General features: G+C 39.4%; 1 protein-coding gene across 4 annotated transcripts in view; it reads left to right on the top strand.

Moving 5' to 3' along the window:
* Nucleotides 1-18,557, top strand: part of MACF1 (microtubule actin crosslinking factor 1) — a 233,613-nt gene that overhangs the window by 133,196 nt on the left and 81,860 nt on the right. For 3 of the 4 annotated variants that reach the window (XM_036257347.1, XM_036257345.1, XM_036257344.1), the window contains 11 exons: nt 201-324; nt 1,417-1,625; nt 2,015-2,332; nt 3,812-3,978; nt 5,410-5,566; nt 7,717-7,834; nt 12,349-12,411; nt 13,063-13,304; nt 14,084-14,213; nt 15,401-15,600; nt 17,697-18,192. In XM_036257347.1, coding sequence (XP_036113240.1) covers nt 201-324; nt 1,417-1,625; nt 2,015-2,332; nt 3,812-3,978; nt 5,410-5,566; nt 7,717-7,834; nt 12,349-12,411; nt 13,063-13,304; nt 14,084-14,213; nt 15,401-15,600; nt 17,697-18,192 — 2,224 coding nt within the window. The remainder of the gene's footprint in view (nt 1-200; nt 325-1,416; nt 1,626-2,014; nt 2,333-3,811; nt 3,979-5,409; nt 5,567-7,716; nt 7,835-12,348; nt 12,412-13,062; nt 13,305-14,083; nt 14,214-15,400; nt 15,601-17,696; nt 18,193-18,557) is intronic. The other variant, XM_036257348.1, reaches the window with a different exon arrangement.

Below are 18,557 nucleotides of genomic sequence, written 5' to 3'. Positions count from 1 at the left end.
AGTAAAGCTAATACCAGCATTTAGGTTAAAGGCAGTGGTGTTGATGCCTTAGACAAGATCTCATTCCTAAACAATTTGTTCTAATATCTGTATTGTGGATAAACTAAGAATTATTCTATAAAGCAACTTAGTAGCTCTAGATGTCAGCTTTGATTACTCACCCAGATGTTTTTCTTTTGTCCTTTTTCATGGACAAACAGCAGTTGCAAGAGGAATTGGCTGAGCACCAAGTACCTGTAGAAAAGCTCCAAAAAGTAGCTTGTGACCTCATGGAAATTGAAGGGGAGCCATCTCCAGACCACAAGTGTGTTCAAGAAACTACAGGTATGAAACAGCAACAGGAATAGTACTGTCTTAATTCCTAGTATGTAGCTCTGTTCTGTAATAGATCCCATTGTGTTGTATAGATATATGGTGCTAGCTGGGTGCTGAGGATATAAACATGAATAGCTCACCCTCTAATGAACTTTATTCTTTTTTTTTTTATCCTCACCCGAGGACATTTGTGTGTGTTTTTTGTTTTTTTTGGGTTTTTTTTGCATTTATCTTCAGATAGAGCGGGAGGGAGAGGGGGGGAAGAGAGAGAGAAACATTGACGTGAGAGAGACACATTGACTGGTTGCCACTCACACGACCCTAACTGGAGCCAGTGACAAACTGCAACCGAGGTACGTGCCTTTAGTGGGAACCAAAATTGGGACTCTCTGGTCTGCAGGCTGATGCTCTAACTGCTGAGTCAAACTGGCCAGGGCTGAATTTTATTCTTGTATCATCGAAGGACCGTTGAAATGTGGCTTCAACCTCTTTTCCCCTGGTTTTCTGCCTTCTAGTTACATCCTGCGTCTTTCCTTTCCCGAGTAACCTAATCATTTCTTCATTGCTTTACCCCTGAAGTTGTTCCTGTTGTTTAGCTGATAACATTGGGTGCTTACCATGCATGATGAAATCTTGCTCATGCTTCAAGATGCAGCCAAGAGGTTGCTTCCTTTATAAAGTCCTGACCACCGTCACCACCCCCCAAAAGAAATAAAAGATAAGAAATAATCATTCTTCTTTCAGGCTTTTCTAGTACTCTTAATACCAATACAGCACCTGGGATTTTCTTTTCACGGTTAGTGGTGACGTGCCTTCCTTTGTCTGTGCTCTCTTTTAGAGTCTTAGGTTTGTACAAGACAGGAACTTTATCACGATTATCTATAGTCCTCAGTGTTTAGCACAATTTCTGGCACTAAGTAGGTGCTAAATAAATTATGCTTATGAAATTTGGCTCAAGTACTAATGTTCTTTCAGCTTATTCCTTCTATTTGTTTTGATATCTGTTATTATTATAATTAACGTGTAATTTAATACATTCTTTTTAAAAGCACAACACAAAAATAGTCCCCACTCTCTCTTTTCATGGCCTTGATTTCCCAGATTCTATACTTAGCCATTTCCAAAGCCTCTCCGGTAGCCTGGCTGAGCGCTCTGCTCTGCTGCAGAAAGCAATTGCCCAGTCTCAGAGTGTGCAGGAAAGCCTGGACAGCTTGTTGCAGTCCATCAGGGAAGTTGAAAAAAATCTGGAAGAGGAGCAGGTGGCATCTCTGTCATCAGGAGTCATCCAAGAAGCCCTGGCCACTAACACGGTGAGACCTCTACTCCCAGGATTTACATAGAGGATGTATTAGCCATGTTCCATAATTGTATCACTTGGAGAAAGTATCAGGAGAATAATTCATTTTCATGAATCTTCTGATGGTGAGACTTAGACATAGTGACTAATCCATGTGAAGATATTACTACCCAATTTCCAAATCATTGTTTAACTTGAAGAACAGTGGTGAAAGCAAAGTTATTTGGTGGAGTGGGTTAGAGAACTAGGGGGATGAGACGTATGGTATTCTGAAGGCTCAGTTGCAGTCTTCCAACACGCCATCAGGAGGTAAGCATGTAGTTATTAGAAGTTTATTAGTTTGTGGTTCAGATATCCTAGAATAAGTGAGCCAGAAGCTGACAGACATGTTCTTGATGACAGAAATTGAAGCAGGACATTGCTCGGCAAAAGAGCAGCTTGGAGGCCACCCGGGAGATGGTGACCCGATTCATGGAGACAGCAGACAGCACCACAGCCACAGTGCTGCAGGGCAAACTGGCAGAGGTGAGCCAACGCTTCCAACAGCTCTGTCTACAGCAACAAGAGAAAGAGAGCTCCCTAAAGAAGCTCCTGCCCCAGGCAGAGATGTTTGAACATCTTTCGGATAAGCTGCAGCAATTCATGGAAAACAAAAGTCGAATGCTGGCCTCTGGAAATCAGCCAGATCAAGATATTGCACATTTCTTCCAACAGATCCAGGTGAGGACATACCTGCCAAAATGACAGACTAAAGAGAAAAGAAGGGCAAGGAGGGGACCAACATTTACTGAGCACACAAGATGTCAGTCATTATAAAGAATTATCACAACCATCTTGCAAACTACATATTGTTTGCCTATTTTTTTTTTTTTGGTACATGCCCCTAGCAGGACCCAAACCTGGGACTCTCTGGTCCTCAGGCCGACACTCCAACCACTGAGCCAAACTGGCCAGGGCTTGTTTGTCTATTTTTAAAAAACATAGCCTAGATTTATTTTTCACTCATACATGTTCAGTGCAGGATACGTAACTCATCATGGTCATTCAGGGATTCAGGTTGATGGAAACTTCATCATGACATAAGTTTTCATGATTATTGCTTCAATGGGAAGAGGGAATATCATATACATTCACATGTTGCTAGTTAAAGCAAGTTTTACTTGAGCACACCTGACTAGTGATATGTAATCCTACCATGTAACTAGAAGGCACAGAGCTAGACATATTTGGTGAAGAGTATTACCTACCAAAGATACACACATATCCAGGAGTGAAATTGCTGGGTCACAGCATATGCATACACTTAATTTGACCAAGGAGTGGCTAACTTGAGCTCTGGAATAGCTGCACCATTCTCTTTCACTGGTCTGTCTATTCATATACCATAGTACACTGTTGTTAATTATAGAGGCTTTATGATATGTTTTAATATCTGGTAGAGCTAGTCTCCTTTGTTTTTCTCCTTCAAGATTTTTCATAGCTATAATTACATATTTATTTTTCCATATAAACATTAGAATCAATTTTAGTTCTAGAGAAAAAAATTGGTATTTTTATTTGTGTCACGTTAAATTTACCTTTACATACATACATGTATATAAACATACACACATTTTTATGGATGCCTTTCCATTTTTTCAGGTCTAATTTTGTGTCTTTCAGAGTATTTTAAAGTTTTGTTCATAAAGGTTTTATATGCATCTTGTTAGTTGATTCCTAAAATTGTACCTTTTGTGTTGCTATTGTAAATGACGTTTTCACGCTTAATTTTTATATATTGGTTTTGTATCCTGGTACCTTATTGAATTACTTCATTGCTTGATTTAGTTGTATTGTTGATTCTCTTGGGTTTTACAAGTACGCTTTCATGTCATGTGAAAATGTAGTTTTACCTCTTTTTAAATTTTTTGCCGCCAGTTGTTTTCTCTTACCTAATATCTTCAATACTGTGTTAAATAATAGTGGGGAGAGTGTTTTCTTGTTTTACAGAAGAGATAGACTATAGAAGCTTAGAGAAGTTTAATAGCCTAAGAGCACAAGCTAGTAAGTAGCAAAGCCATGATTGAGTTTCAGGGCTTTTTGACTCCCCAAACCTCCATTCTTTTCATTCTATTGTGCTTCCTAGATAGCTCTCATCTTTTAGTGTATATTTATTTAAAAGGATCAGAGGATTTAATAAATTTTGTGTTTGCCTGACAGGAGCTCAATCTGGAAATGGAAGACCAACAGGAGAACCTTGATACTCTTGAGCATCTGGTCACAGAACTGAGCTCCAGTGGCTTTGCACTAGACCTGTCTCAGCACCAGGACAGGACGCAGAACCTCAGAAAGGACTTCACAGAGCTACAAAAGATAATTAAAGAACGGTGCGTTCTCATATATGTTGGTCAGTGTCGGGGGCTAATTTTTTCTTGCTGTTGAGTGAAGTGATTATCTCACTGTTCATCACCAGAAGAGGTGGTGTCAAGAACTCTGCTACAGAGTCATAGGAAATTTGAAAAGTGCCTCTTTCAACCAAAGCTACCCAATCTACTTGATGTTTAGTAGTTTTTCTATTAATAGTGAGTTCCTTCTCAGTAATGGGGCTCAGTTCCCCCTCTGTACCATCAGAAGCCCAGGTCACCTGGACCAAACAGAACAAATTTGGGGCAGCAAATGGAATTGCAGCAGGATTTGAAATAGAGAAAATTAGAGACTTCCCAGACATAATTAAGGGTTATATTGGCACTCACCCTGCCTGTTTTGACAAAATTTATTTTTTATTATCATCATCATTGTTATTATTTTAATCCTCACCCAAGGATATGTTTATTGATTTTAGAGATGGCAGGGCAAGGGGAGAGGGGTAGAAACATCGCTCTCTTGCGTCCCATAGACTCCCAGTGGGGGAATCAAGACTGCAACCTTTGGGTACACACAGCGACGCTCCAACCGAGCCATACCAGTCAGGGCTTGACAACATTTAAGTTGCTGTTTTGGAGGAGTTCTGGGGTTTTGTTGTTGTTGTATTAAGGCAAACATGGGAATATATGAAAGGTGGCTGATTTTAGGTTGTCAGTTCACTGTTGAAAAGCCATGGTTTCTCCAGCAGAAAGCCTCACATGGATTTAAGAGCTTGTTAAGTAAGATTTCTTCTCTTAGTTTAACCATAAATATAATCTTGATTTAGCAGATGACAGTCTTAGCAACTAGAGGAAAGTAGTCCTCAAACCAGTGCAGGTAATTTAGGGAAGGGGAGGGCAGGCTTTGTTTTTCTTCCCCTATGGTGAGGCCTTTTAGCTCTGGCTTGACATCTGATAGATGTGACTGGCCAAATCCATTTCTACTTTCTCCTTGATTTATTTTATTTGCGAACGTACTTACCCTAACTTTTCAGAGACTCTGATTTAGCATCTTTCTTGCTAAAGGAATTAGCATTTTAATTAGGCCTTAAAAGAGTCTAATACCTACAAAGTAACAGAGCTGGACTTAAGATCTAAAGTCTGCATTCTTTCCATTGTATCATAGAACCTAAAGAGTAGGCTCCCTTTAGTTTTTCTCACTTTCACTTTAGCTTAGAGTAAGACTGAAGGCTCCTTTCCTCAGAAATGTCCAAACAAGGGCAACAAATTCCTTAGTTTGATGCTCTCCTACATTATATGTCGTTGTTTAGCCAAAGCTGCTGTGGAAAAGATGATGGGAAGGAAAGGGCCTGTCAGGAAATTATGTTTAGTATCCCAAAATGAACTTAGTTTTAGTTCAGGTTGACTTCTTTACACAGTTTAGTCTGGCAAGTAACAAAACCTTTTCGTTAACAGAGGGGAAGATGCGTCGTCTTGCCAGGAGCAATTGGATGAATTCCGGAAGCTGGTTAGGGCCTTCCAGAAGTGGCTGAAGGAAACTGAAGGGAGTATTCCACCTACAGAGACTTTCATGAGTACTAAAGAGCTGGAAAAGCAGATTGAACACCTGAAGGTAGGTGAACAAAGAAATCTCCCGGAATCAGGCAAGACAGCAGTTTAGAAGTATGTGTGGACTCATTTCCAACTGTGGTGGGAAAGTGGTGTGAGAAATCCAAGCTGTCCATCTGCATCAGAACGGAGAGTCCTATTTCCCCTTACCCCCTACTCAAGCACTGAGCACCAAAAATCTCCTATTTAAAAACAAAAACCAAAAAAATTGTCTTGCAATAATACCTACGAAGTTTCAGCTGTTTCTTGGATGCCTCTCATGCTATGGTTGGTCATAAAAAAGACATTTGTAAAAGTCTAGTCCTTGAGAAGCTTAAGTTATCATTGTATGTTTGAGAATTAGACAATTATATGTGAGTAAGTGACAAGATATATGATCAGGAAATCTAGAAGATAAGAACTAGTCCTACAACTAATGAAGGAAAAGTTATGATTAGATGGTTGGAAGGTAGCTTTAAGGCTAGGGCACCGTTTTTCCATTCCCTGCAGAGTCCCTCGGTAACATTTTTGATTTGTTGTCATCTGGCAAAAAAAATAGTACATAGGGATTCTGCTTGTACCTTTAACACATGCTTTTTTTTTTTTTTTTAATCCTCACCCGAGGACATTTTTGCATTTATCTTCAGATAGAGTGGGAGGGGGGGAGAGAGAGAGAGAGAAACATTGATGTGAGAGAGACACATCGAGTGGTTGCCACCCACACAACCCCAACCGGGGCTGGGGACAAACTGCAACCGAGGTACATGCCCTTAGTGGGAACTGAACCCTGGACTCTCTGATCTGTGGGCCGACACTCTAACTGCTGAGCCAAACTGACCAGGGCAACACATTCTTTTTTTTATTTAAACCAGCCTCCAACTAACTGTCATGCATTCGTCCTCATTGTCTTAGTAAAGCAGGAATTTTCGTGAACAGATAAAAGAGTTTGATTACTTTCAGAGAATTTGTTCCAGGAGCATTTACTATAGGGAATTCCCTAGGGTGGATGTTCACAGTTTCTTGGTTCACAATACCCTTAGTGTTTCAAGAAAGTTTTCATGGCAACTCAAGGCCAAAAACAAAACAAACAACAACAAAAAACCTCACTTGCTAAGTGGTTAGGTCCAAAGAACTGAATAATAGTTGTTCACATGGTGTCCAACAGATGTCACTGTATTTCCCTCAAAACTGTAAAATACCCTGTGTAAATACATAGTTTGGGAACTGTGGCCCTTTGGAGTCAAGAGCGATTCATAAAGAATTGACAAGCTGCGACTCAATAAGGTTCAATCTAAAACTAGGCAGCATCAGCTTGCTAGGTGTTCATGGCTCTGTGTGTCTTTCTCTGGTGCTGCTCTGAGCTTCACATCAAAAGCAAACTAAGTAGATTGTCAGGAAATGTAGTGTGGAGGAAGGGGTTGAAAACTAGGATGGTGTCCCAGGTTCGAAAGGAGTACAATCTTACGACTATGGCAGGAAGTTCACATCTTAGAGACAGTATGACCCGGTACTCTTGTCATAGGAAGATGCCATTGTTTCCTAATGGCTTCCTGTGCAAGTGAGAGCTCTGACTTCAAACCCAATATGAAGTTCTCTTGAAAATACAAAATGTAGCCTATGATTCTGTGTATTTCTCTATATCTCAGTATCTAGCTCCTCATTTTACACTCCAATGACCATTTTCTTTTTATTCTTTACATGCATGTTGTTCCCTTTGTCCACCTGGCAAACTCTTATCTTAACTCAAATCTTTCCTCCCTCTGGCCAGTTATATGTGTCTCCACTTGTACTCTCAGAGTTTACTGACTGTCCATATATGCATAATAGTATTTATCACATTATAAAGCAATGGATAATTTGAACTCTTGGTTTTAAGAACTGTGTCATTATCTCATTGTGTATCCATAGTGTTTAGCATGATGCCTGGCCTACAGTAAATGCTCAATAAATATTTGATGAATGAGTGGATGAATGCATGAATAAGAAGGTTCTGAATATACCTGGTTATTCTTTCACACCTTGGCTGGCTAAACCAAGATCTTGAGGTGGCTGAAAATATGAGGACGGTCTCTTAATTCTTATAAAAGCTTTAGAGAGTGTATGTAGAACAGTTATCCCTACTTATGAGGAGAAAGCTCCCAGATGTTACCTTTAGCTGTTTTGTTCTTTAAACAGGGTCTCCTAGATGACTGGGCAAATAAGGGAACTTTGGTAGAAGAAATCAATTGCAAAGGCACGTCTTTAGAAAATCTCATCATGGAGATCACAGCACCTGATTCCCAAGCCAAAACAGGTGAGTTCAAGCTCTTAATAGTGTATTGAATAAACCTCATTCTTTGCTTTGGCTTTTGGTAACGATCTCTTTTTAAAAGTCAGAAAGAAGGTTGGATATGAGAACAAAGAGGTGGGGTCCATGAAGTAGTCTGTCCTCAGTCTGATCCATTTTTCATTTGCTATATAACATTGCTCCATTTTGCAAAATTCCTTCCCGTGATGGGAAAAAGTAAAGAGACTGGTTGGCCCACTTTGAACTGCCATACAGACATAGAAGGATTAAAATGGGGTTTTCTAACTTGAAATTTTCTCTTTTATACATGGAAATGGGATGGCTGAGTACATCTATAAAGTGGGGTCAGCTCTGGAGGGTATAAGCATGGTTTTCTTGAGAGAGGATAGATATTTAGGAGTCAGTACTGGTACACCAGAGACTGGCACATTTCTTGGAAGTGAATAGAAAGATTGTGCCCAGATACATAAATAATCTCTGGCTGCAAATTCAGTCTTTTAAACAAATCTGTTTTGAGTTCAGTGACTTAGTGTTGTTAATTGGTATCTCATAAGTTTTATTACCAGACTATGTTAATGTACCCCTGCAGTCACTTAAATAGTATGGGAAAGTTTACTTTGTTTTGCCTCCTGAGAATGGCTACTTTCTGTTGTACCCTAAAGTTTAAAGGTATCTAGAAGTTGAAGTTGAATTGAGTTCAATATTGAATTATTACAAATATTGAAACATTTCAGGGAATTGGTGATTTTTGTATATTCTAACACATAAATCTCTGACTTGTTAGTATGTCACTATATCAGGAATTGGCAAACTGTTTCTACAAAGAGCCAGATAGTATATATTTTAGGCTTGTGGGCCAAATGGTCTCTGTCACATCTATATGACTCTGCCATTGTAACACGAAAGCAAGCATATACAGTGTATAAGTGTAGGCTGTGGCTGTGTCCCAACAACACTTTCTGTGCAGAAATGGGCAGAGGGTCAGATTTGGCTGGTAGGCTATAGTTTTCTAACTCTTGGACTAGAATCTTTTTTTTTTTTTTTAATTTAAATCTCATATTGAACTTTACTACATAAAACAAAAATGATATTTTGTTAGCATTAGTTTCTCTTATAAGTTACTTTATAGTAATCAGTTATGAAGTTCATTAATGGGAATATTGAGACTATCTTTGTGAATATAAAAATTTGAAAAAGGATTATTAGATGACGGCTTTACCTGATTTATTTCTAAATTTTGTTTGGTACATTATATCCAGAAAATATGGTTCACATAGATAAACAGTTGTAAATGATGACAAATGTTTTTAAAAGTTCGCTTTAGCCCTGGCCAGTTTGGCTTGGCAGTTAGAGCATCGGTTCATGGACCAAAGAGTCAAGGGTTCAATTCCGGTCAAGGGCACCTACCTCAATTGAGGTTCGATCCTCAGCCCTGGTTGAGGTCATGCGGGAGGCAACCAATTGGTGTGTCTCTCTCACATCAGTGTTTCGCTTTTCCTCTTTCTCTCCCTCCCTCCCATTCTATCTGAAAATCAATGGAAAAATATCCTCACCCAAGGATTAAAAAAAAAAGTTCACTTTCTAACCTCAGAATACTCTTTGATTAAACTGAACTAGAAGCTTGAAAATGATGTAATAAGAGCCCTGGCCAGCCCTGGCCGGTTTGGCTCAGCGGTTAGAGCGTCGGCCTGCGGTCCGGAGAGACCCGGGTTCAGTTCCCGCTAAGGGCACGTATTTCGGTTGCAGTTTGTCCCCGGCCCTGGTTGGTCGTGCGGGTGGCAGCCACTCGATGTGTCCCTTCACGTCGATGTTTCTCTCTCTCTCTCCCTTCCTCTCTCTCCCTCCCACTCTATCTGTACAAAAAATGGAAAAATACCCTCGGGTGAGGATAAAAAAAATAAAAAAAAAAAGAGCCCTGGCCAGTTTGACTCAGCGAATCAAAGATTCTTGGGTTTGATTCTGGTCAAGGAAACGTACCTTGGTTGCAGTTCTATCCCTGGCCCTGGTTGGGGTTGTGGGGGAGGCAACCAATCGATGTGTCTCTCTCCCTCTCTCTCTCTTTCTGTCTCTCCTCTCTCTGTCTCCCTCCTTCCCTCTCTCCCTCCTTCCCACTCCATCTGAAAATCAATGGGAAAATATCCTCGGGTGAGAATTAAAAAAAATTTAGCCCAACCAGTGTAGCTCAGCGGTTGAGCATCAACCCATGTACCAAGAGGTTGCCAGTTCAATTCCCAGTCAGGGCACATGCCCAGGTTGTGGGCCAAACCCCCAGTGTGGGGCATGCAGGAGACAGCCAGTCGATATTCTCTCTCATCGATGTTTCTATCTCTCTCCCTTCCTCTCTCTCTGAAATCAATAAAGAAAAAAAAATTTAAAGAAAGTGATGTAGTAAGAAATTTATTTTCAAAGTTAAATCACCAAGAATAGTCAATGAGGCTTTCATTTTTTTCTTAAACATAGAAAACACGTAAAACTGGTGATGAGGACAAAAACTAATCACGACCTAAAGTGTTAAGAATGCTATTACTATACCATTATAGAATGTGTGTCTGCTCTGATGTACCTTAACCTTCTTTGACATTTTATTTAATGTAGTACACATGTGCTACAGATGTTTTTTTGGACATGAGCGGACATGTGTAAGTTCAAATATTGGAAAGTGCTAGTGAAGAGCTACAGCCTTCCAATCAGTAACATTCAAAAAGAACCTTAAATGTGTGCATAGAAGTGCAGGAGCTTCTTTATTCTCCCCCCAAAAATGCAGCATACAGTTGAGCTTAAGTCTTCACCTGCTTCATATCTGCGATTGCACCAAATGCGGATTGAAAATATTTTTAAAAATATTATGTTGTTGCTGATATGTGCTGTGTAGTTAGGCCAAGGATGGTTTTGCATCTGTACTGAATATGTACAGATTTCTTTTCTTGTCATTATTCCCTAAATAATACAATATTAACAACTATTTACATAAATCATTTACATTGTATTAGGTATTAAAAGTAATCTAGAGGTGATTTAAAGTATACAGGAGAATCGAGGTTATGTGCAAATACTCTGCCACTTTATGTAAGGAATTTGATCATTCTTGAGTTTTGGTGTCCGTGGGGGTCCTCGAACCAATCTCTTATAGATACTGAATAATGTCTGTAAAATGATTGTGTCTGGTGGGTTAAGATGTGGTTGAACATAATTGAACATGCATGTTATATCGTCATTTCTAAGTAGTTAGAAATATATTCTGAATATTAAGTTGAAACCGAACATATACAGAGTCTCTAAAGAGCACCTCCATAGGTGCTTTGAAAATCACTAGCCTGAGTATTCTCAAAGTTCTCTTCAAACTCTGAAAAACCATGAATATTCTAGTTCCTTACATTTGTATAGTTCTCTTGTTTCATAAAGTGCTTTCATATGCATTACCTCACTACTGCTGTCCAGTAACTCCATGAGAGCTGACAGGATAGTATTATCTTCACATCTCAGGAAAGAATCTGAGGTCTGTCCAGAGATGAAAACTCGCATACCGAGTTAGTGACAGCCTTGGCTAGAACCTCCTCCTCCTAATTACGAGTCCAGTTTCTTTTTGGCTATCACCACACTGCAATGGAATATGATCTTTGTGTTTGATACACTTTTTTTTTTAATGGAAAATGTTAACAGTTGAAAGTTTTATAATCACTGTTTTTAAAATAACATTGCACATGACTTTTTTCACAGTGAAATCAGTACACATGAGAGTTTTATTCTGTTCTTTTACTGTAACATTATATCATGGATATTCTTTAGATTTATTATAATGTTTATAATTACATGATCTGGTTTTTACTTAGGAAACTCCTCTGTAATATGAGGAATAAACTTGGGGAGAATATAGGTGAATTGTGGTAATTAGAAACAGAAAAAGGCCCAAAGAGGAATTCATGGGAATGCTTATGAGCCATACTTATTGGCACCTAGAATTTCTGTTTTCTGGTGGAGGAAGGGGAGCAGAAAGTCATGAAAGAAAAGAGGTACTCTTCCTTTTGAAACAATATAAGAAGGACTCATTTTAATGTCTTTATTAAAAGAATGCTGCTTTTAATGTCCTTGGTTGTACATATTGTTCATTTTTATTTTGTTGAAGGACATTGATATAAAAGTTGAACCTTTTGGGCTTTATTATAAAGCCTCATTCCAAAGTATGTAAAATACCATTCTAAAGACTTAATCATTTTACCAACACTTTCTTCACAAAATTAGGGCAGGGTCCAAAGAATTCAAGTTGGAGATTTAAGAAGGAAATTTGGATTTCCTCTAGAAAGCATTAGGAAGCATTACTGCTAAAGAGCTGAAACACCTGGAGTGACACTTTGTTGCCTGGCAGCTAAAATAATTTGTCTCTTTTCATGAGTATGTTGTCTTGTGCTGTGTTAACTTCCTGATAACCTGAGCTTAAAGTGAGTGCCAAAGAACAAATTCAGTGCCTCTATGTATTCCTAACACGTTTGTCTTGCCCTGTTTGTCTCTGTCCTTCTGCTCAGGTTCCATACTGCCCTCTATAGGAAGCTCTGTGGGCAGTGTAAACGGATACCACACCTGCAAAGGTGAGAACACCATTTCAACAGTGCCTCTGTTTGGTGTTTTAGGACAGTGTTCATGTTTGCATCTGTGTATGTTTCCATATGTGTGGAAGAACTGCTGCCAGGATGGGTGTGAGGGTAAAAATCTGGGGAGAAGCAAGTGATACCTTTGTTTGCTAGCTATAAGCTAAACATGTTGGCAGCCAGTGAAATAAAGGTACTAAGGAAATAAACTGCACCATTAGCTAAGACCGTTAAGGAAAGTACATGAAGGCTACATATGTGAATCTTTGAATTATAAAGAAGCTATACAGGATAGGTAGTCTAGTCTAGCCCTCAACCTCCTACTTAGGTGACTTCTTTGTAGTTTAGAAAAAAGGGAGCAGAAGAATGCCCTAAATCCTTAACTTGTATCACTTTTGTTCCCATGTGTATTTAGTATTGTATTTATACATCTGAGTATGTAATGTCAAAATCAGAAAGCAGATTAATGAGAGCTCTTTTGCTTTGTGTATGTAAACGGGAACTTTTATGTGATTTAGTAGGAAGATAATCTCTAATGCACTAAAAGGAATAGGAGAGATGCTTAATCCTGATGAGTTATTTAGTAGTTAGGAACCATTGGGGTTGCTTGGAGAGCTATTCCCAAACTGACTTCTGTTTCTATCATATTAGATCTGACGGAGATTCAATGTGACATGTCAGATGTAAACTTGAAATACGAGAAACTTGGGGGAGTACTTCGGGAACACAAGGAAAACCTTCAGGCTGTCCTCAGCAGAATGCAGGAAGTTCAGAAGGAGGCAAGCTCGGTGCTGCAGTGGCTGGAATCAAAAGAGGAAATCCTAGCAGGCATGGATACCTCTTCATCTCCAACCAAGACAGAAACAGTGAGAGCCCAAGCTGAATCTAACAAGGTACTCTGTTTATGTTAGCTGTATCCTAAACACTAAAGGGAAGGGGCTGTTGTACCATTGTTCCTGCCCAAGCCCAGGGACCTAAGATGAGACCTAGCCAACCACCCTGGTCATGATGAGCAGCACAGTTGACTTTAAAATGCGCAATATGTCTAAATTCTCCTAGAGAATTGTCTTACCTCTGAAATTAGAAATTGTTATAAGTCAGATATGCAGAAACCAAAGCAGCTGGGTTGCAAAGAGAATAGCCCTCCTCAGAAGCATGAGCTCATTGAGAATGGGATCTCACTTTCTGTATGGTGCTGCAAACCAAGACTCTTGGGGGGCTCTAAAGAACTGTGATTGCAGTTTGTTCTTAAGATTGATATATTGAACTAAGAAAAATATCAGAAAAAATAAAAACCATATAGAAAATCCTGTGAAAAATTTTTACCAAAATGTTTTATATTCCAATTGAGCATAGCATGTGATCTCTAACTACATAAACATCATATCATCATCGTGATTGTATCTTATACTTTTATATTATTGGGATTAATAATTCCTCCTTATTGGGTTCTACTAAAATATAAAAAAAATTCAGATGTTGCCATCTAGATTTTCATTTTAAAGTAAAAATTGAAGCAGAAAAGTTAAGTATCTTAAAATCACTAAAGTCATGGACAGAATCAGAAGTAGAGCCTATAGTTGCAGCCCTGTCTTCTAGTCATTTTCCCCACACTCTCATCTTTGTTTTCTGTCCAAAAATCTCATGACATTTATGATATTCTTTCTCCTAGGCCTTCCTAGCTGAATTGGAACAGAATTCTCCAAAAATCCAAAAAGTAAAGGAAGCCCTGGCTGGATTATTGATAACATATCCCAACTCACAAGAAGCAGAAAACTGGAAGAAAATGCAGGAAGAGCTCAGTAAGTTATCACAGGGATGTCACAGATGCACATGTCTAAATTACTTGTCTTCAAAGCAAATGCAGAATTTCAGCACATTGTATAGAGCAGGAATTATTATTATTTTTTTTATCTTCACCCGAGGACATTTTTCCATTTTTTGTTCAGGTAGAGTGGGAGGGAGAGAGAGGAACAGAGAGAGAGAAAGAAACATCGAGGTGAAGGGACACATCGAGTGGTTGCCACCCGCACAACCGACCAGGGCCGGGGACAAACTGCAACCGAGGTACATGCCCTTAGCGGGAACCGAACCCGGGTCTCTCAGGACCGCAGGCCGACACTCTAACCGCTGAGCCTAACCGGCCAGGGCTAGAGCAGGAATTATTTTTAATTTTTAAAAGCAAACGAGAGGCCCAGATCAGATTAGAGAGTAAGCTTGATAAGGGAAAAAAATCTAGAGATTCCTCTCAAAGTGGCAGAAGATTGGCTTTTTTGGGCAGGTCAGAATGACCTAAAGAGAGTATTGATGATAAAAATGAAAAATGGGAATTAATCTAAATAGTTAATGAAGGGACTAGATAAATTATGCTGTGTTCATAATATTGAACTATAAATTATGTATATGAATATTTATTGGTATGAAAAAACTTACTGGCATCAAAGATTTATAATATAGTTCTTTTTCTGTTTTTTTTATCCTCACCCGAGGACTTTTTTCCATTTTTGTTCAGTTAGAGAGGAAGAGAGAGAGAGAGAAAATGTCAACATGAAAGGGACACATTGAGTGGCTGCTTCTCACACAACCCCAACCAGAGCCAGCGACAAACTGCAACCAAGTTACATGCCCTTACTGGGAACCGAACCCGGGTCTCTCTGAACTGTGGACTAATGCTCTCACCGCTGAGCCAAACCGGCCAGGGCAATATAGAAGTTTTTAAAACAGACTATAAAATAATACCTATATAAGGTATTTTGTGTGTATATATGTGGTTCAGTTTTATCACATGTCTAGTTTTATATAACCACCACAATCAAGAGATACAACTGTTATTTTCGTTAAAATTAAATGAAAGTTATTTTTAACTTTTAAAAAAATGTAAATAATGCTCCAGGGGTCATTTCCTGTAGTTTATTAGGAGCTTAATTTAGGGACCAGGCCTGTGGCTGATGAGAGGGAAGGAATACATTTTCCCATTTCTTTTCTACAGATTCCCGATGGGAAAGGGCTACAGAGGTGACAATGGCTCGGCAAAGGCAGCTAGAGGAATCTGCAAGTCATCTGGCCTGCTTCCAGGCAGCAGAATCCCAGCTCCGGCCCTGGCTGATGGAGAAAGAATTGATGATGGGTGTGCTGGGGCCCCTGTCCATTGACCCCAACATGCTGAGTGCACAAAAGCAGCAGGTCCAGGTGAGCAGCCTAGCAGAACGCTTTAGAGCAAAGAAGATGGGGTCATATGAACCTGGGTTTGAATGCTGCTCCCAGCAAGTAGATTTCACATGACCCTGTTCAAGTCATTTAACTTCTCAGTCTTTATTTCCTCAGTGTAAGTGAGGTATTTCTAACATCTTTATAATGGTGCCTATCAAATAGTAAATAGCCAATAACTATATTATTAACATCACTAACAGACAGTAAGATGAGTGGATATGAGAATGGGAACTTCTGAGTAAACTGTAGAATCATATTTTACTTATAATCCCCAGTGGTAGTCAGTACCCATCCATATTACTTAATGTAATATCTTATATCATCTGGTTTTACTTAAAGATTTTTCTGCTGATCAAAAAAAATTGGTTTAAGGGCCAAACATCATAGAACTTTAGGTGGGTCAAATTATGGCATCTCCAATGAAATTCTGCCTAGAATCTTCCTTGGTTCTACATCCCCCCACCCCAAACTAGTTTCATTTCTTCTCACTGTCCACTAAGTCCACTAAGTTAAGACCTAAGTGTAGTTTTTGAAGGAACCCTTTCTTTAGTCTGTTGTGATCTCAGATATCATGTAGCCTCTGGAAACTCCATTGAACATTTGTGAGAGAATAAGATACTAACATCTTAGTATTATTTTGAAAATAGTTTTGACCTCATGGATCCCTGGTAGGACTCCTAGGGGCCCTTGGATCATAATTTGAGAACCACTGCTCTAATCCTTCTCTTCTCCATTCTGAATGCCTTAGGTAGGTAGGCTTAATCTCAGGCCTATATTATTGCTGCAATCTCTTACAGGGCTTCTTTGTCTACTTTCTTCTCTACACAGTTACCAAATTATGTCCTTAAATCTATATTTGAATATGTTAAAATACTTCAGTGGCTCTTGGCTCCCTATTGAACAAAGTCCAAATACCTGCTCAGTGCAGTATATAAGGCTTTTCACAGTCTGGTGCCAGTTTGTCTTGCCAACCTCATTTTTAGCTCCTTCCCCATACACCCCAGATTCTACCCATACCAGATAGCGTGTTCTTTCCCGAACACACCACATAGCCTGTGCTTTTGCTAATCCTAGGGCCTCCCCCTGAACTGGCCTTATTCTCTGCTCATTTGGAGAACTCCTGCATATTCTTTATTGTGTCATCTGTGAAGCCTTGCTTGATTTCCCTCTTCTACTTTTTCATCCCCCACAGAATTAATCACCTTTGCTCCTTGCTGTCACAGTTCCATGTTCACATTAGTGTTTTATCATTTTTACTTTTGTTACCTTCTATTGTTCATTGTTTACACATCTGTTTTTCCCAGAGGTGGTGTCTTACTTGTTTTTATATACTGTAAGAGCTGAGTATTTTCCATAAATTTTCTTACTTAATCCTTACAACAGCCAATTGAGTACTTCACTATCTGATTTTACAGAGGAGGAAGCTGAGATTTGGAGAACTTTAAAAAAAGTTGTCTAAGTTTATACAGCTAGTGAGTGATGGAGTCATGACTTGAACCCAAGCAGTCTGGCTCCAGAACCTGTAACCCTAACTTCTTTGATTAGTGAGCAGTGGATAGAAAAGAATCAAAAGGCATGCTACTTGCATTATCTAATTGTGCTATATTATAATATATAGGTTGTGTGTGCTGTTGGAATTCCAAGAAAGAAACTAAGAAAAACAGAGCCATGGAGAGTTGAGATGGCAAGCCCAGCCAGTCATATAGCTGGCTCTGGGATCCAGGGTTCCCAATTCAGAGGCCTTGGTTTTGCTTGGCAAAGCTGATGAGTGCCAATCCAGAAAGCAAACTGGTTTTCCAGCCAAAGCTGACTTTAGTAACTGATATTGAAACAGAGTAGAACAAAGAAAGAAAAGAAATTAAATAAACTATCAATGATCCTTTTAAAAGAAGTTTTTATTAAGCAGTTGTTATAAATGATAACTGTATTTTCCTAATACTGGTGCCTAGTGTTTTCTGGGTTTTTTTCAAAAGAAATTGGCACTACTTGGCACAATCCAAAGTCAGTTTTTGTTTTGACACTGATTTTAGATCTGTCTTTTCTCTCTAAACACCCTTGTGTCATTTCTATTACAGTTTATGCTAAAGGAATTTGAAGCACGCAGGCAACAGCATGAGCAGCTGAATGAGGCAGCTCAGGGCATTCTAACAGGCCCTGGAGATGTCTCTCCATCCACCAGCCAAGTACAGAAAGAACTCCAGAGCATCAATCAGAAGTGGATTGAATTGACTGACAAACTCAATTCCCGTTCTAGCCAAATTGACCAAGCTATTGTCAAAAGCACCCAGTACCAGAAACTGCTCCAGGACTTATCAGAGAAGGTGAAGGCAGTTGGACAGCGCCTGAGTGGCCAGTCAGCCATTAGCACCCAACCTGAGGCTGTGAAACAGCAATTGGAAGAGACCAGTGAGATTCGATCTGACCTAGAGCAATTAGACCAGGAGATTAAGGAGGCACAGACACTCTGCAATGAACTCTCGGTGCTCATTGGTGAACAGTACCTCAAGGATGAGCTGAAGAAGCGTTTAGAGACTGTTGCCCTGCCTCTCCAAGGTTTAGAAGACCTTGCAGGTGAGTTGGGTTGGGAAACACACTGCTGCTGTTATTGTTGCAGGACAAAAGGAGTGGATTAATGGTAGTCCCAAGAATCAAGGATGACCCGGAAGTAGCTTTTGGACTCAGTATAGTGTTAACCTATCCCTTTATCCAGCTAGTGAGAACTATCATGGTTATTACACATTAGGCACTCGCAATATGTGAAGCACTACATAGCATAATCCTAGAGATTCATGCTCATAGATGTACGTATAAGTGGAGTTATACACCTAATTTCACTGATGCTCACTTATACACACATGCGTATACAAAATTAGAACATGTCCTGGACTTCTCTCATGGCCTTGTAGAAGAGAAATTTTTGTCATTAATTCATTGCC

The sequence above is a fragment of the Molossus molossus genome, unplaced genomic scaffold (assembly GCF_014108415.1).
Source record: "Molossus molossus isolate mMolMol1 unplaced genomic scaffold, mMolMol1.p scaffold_m16_p_12, whole genome shotgun sequence".
NCBI lineage: Eukaryota > Metazoa > Chordata > Mammalia > Chiroptera > Molossidae > Molossus > Molossus molossus.
This window is presented reverse-complemented; position numbering and strand designations above follow the sequence as displayed.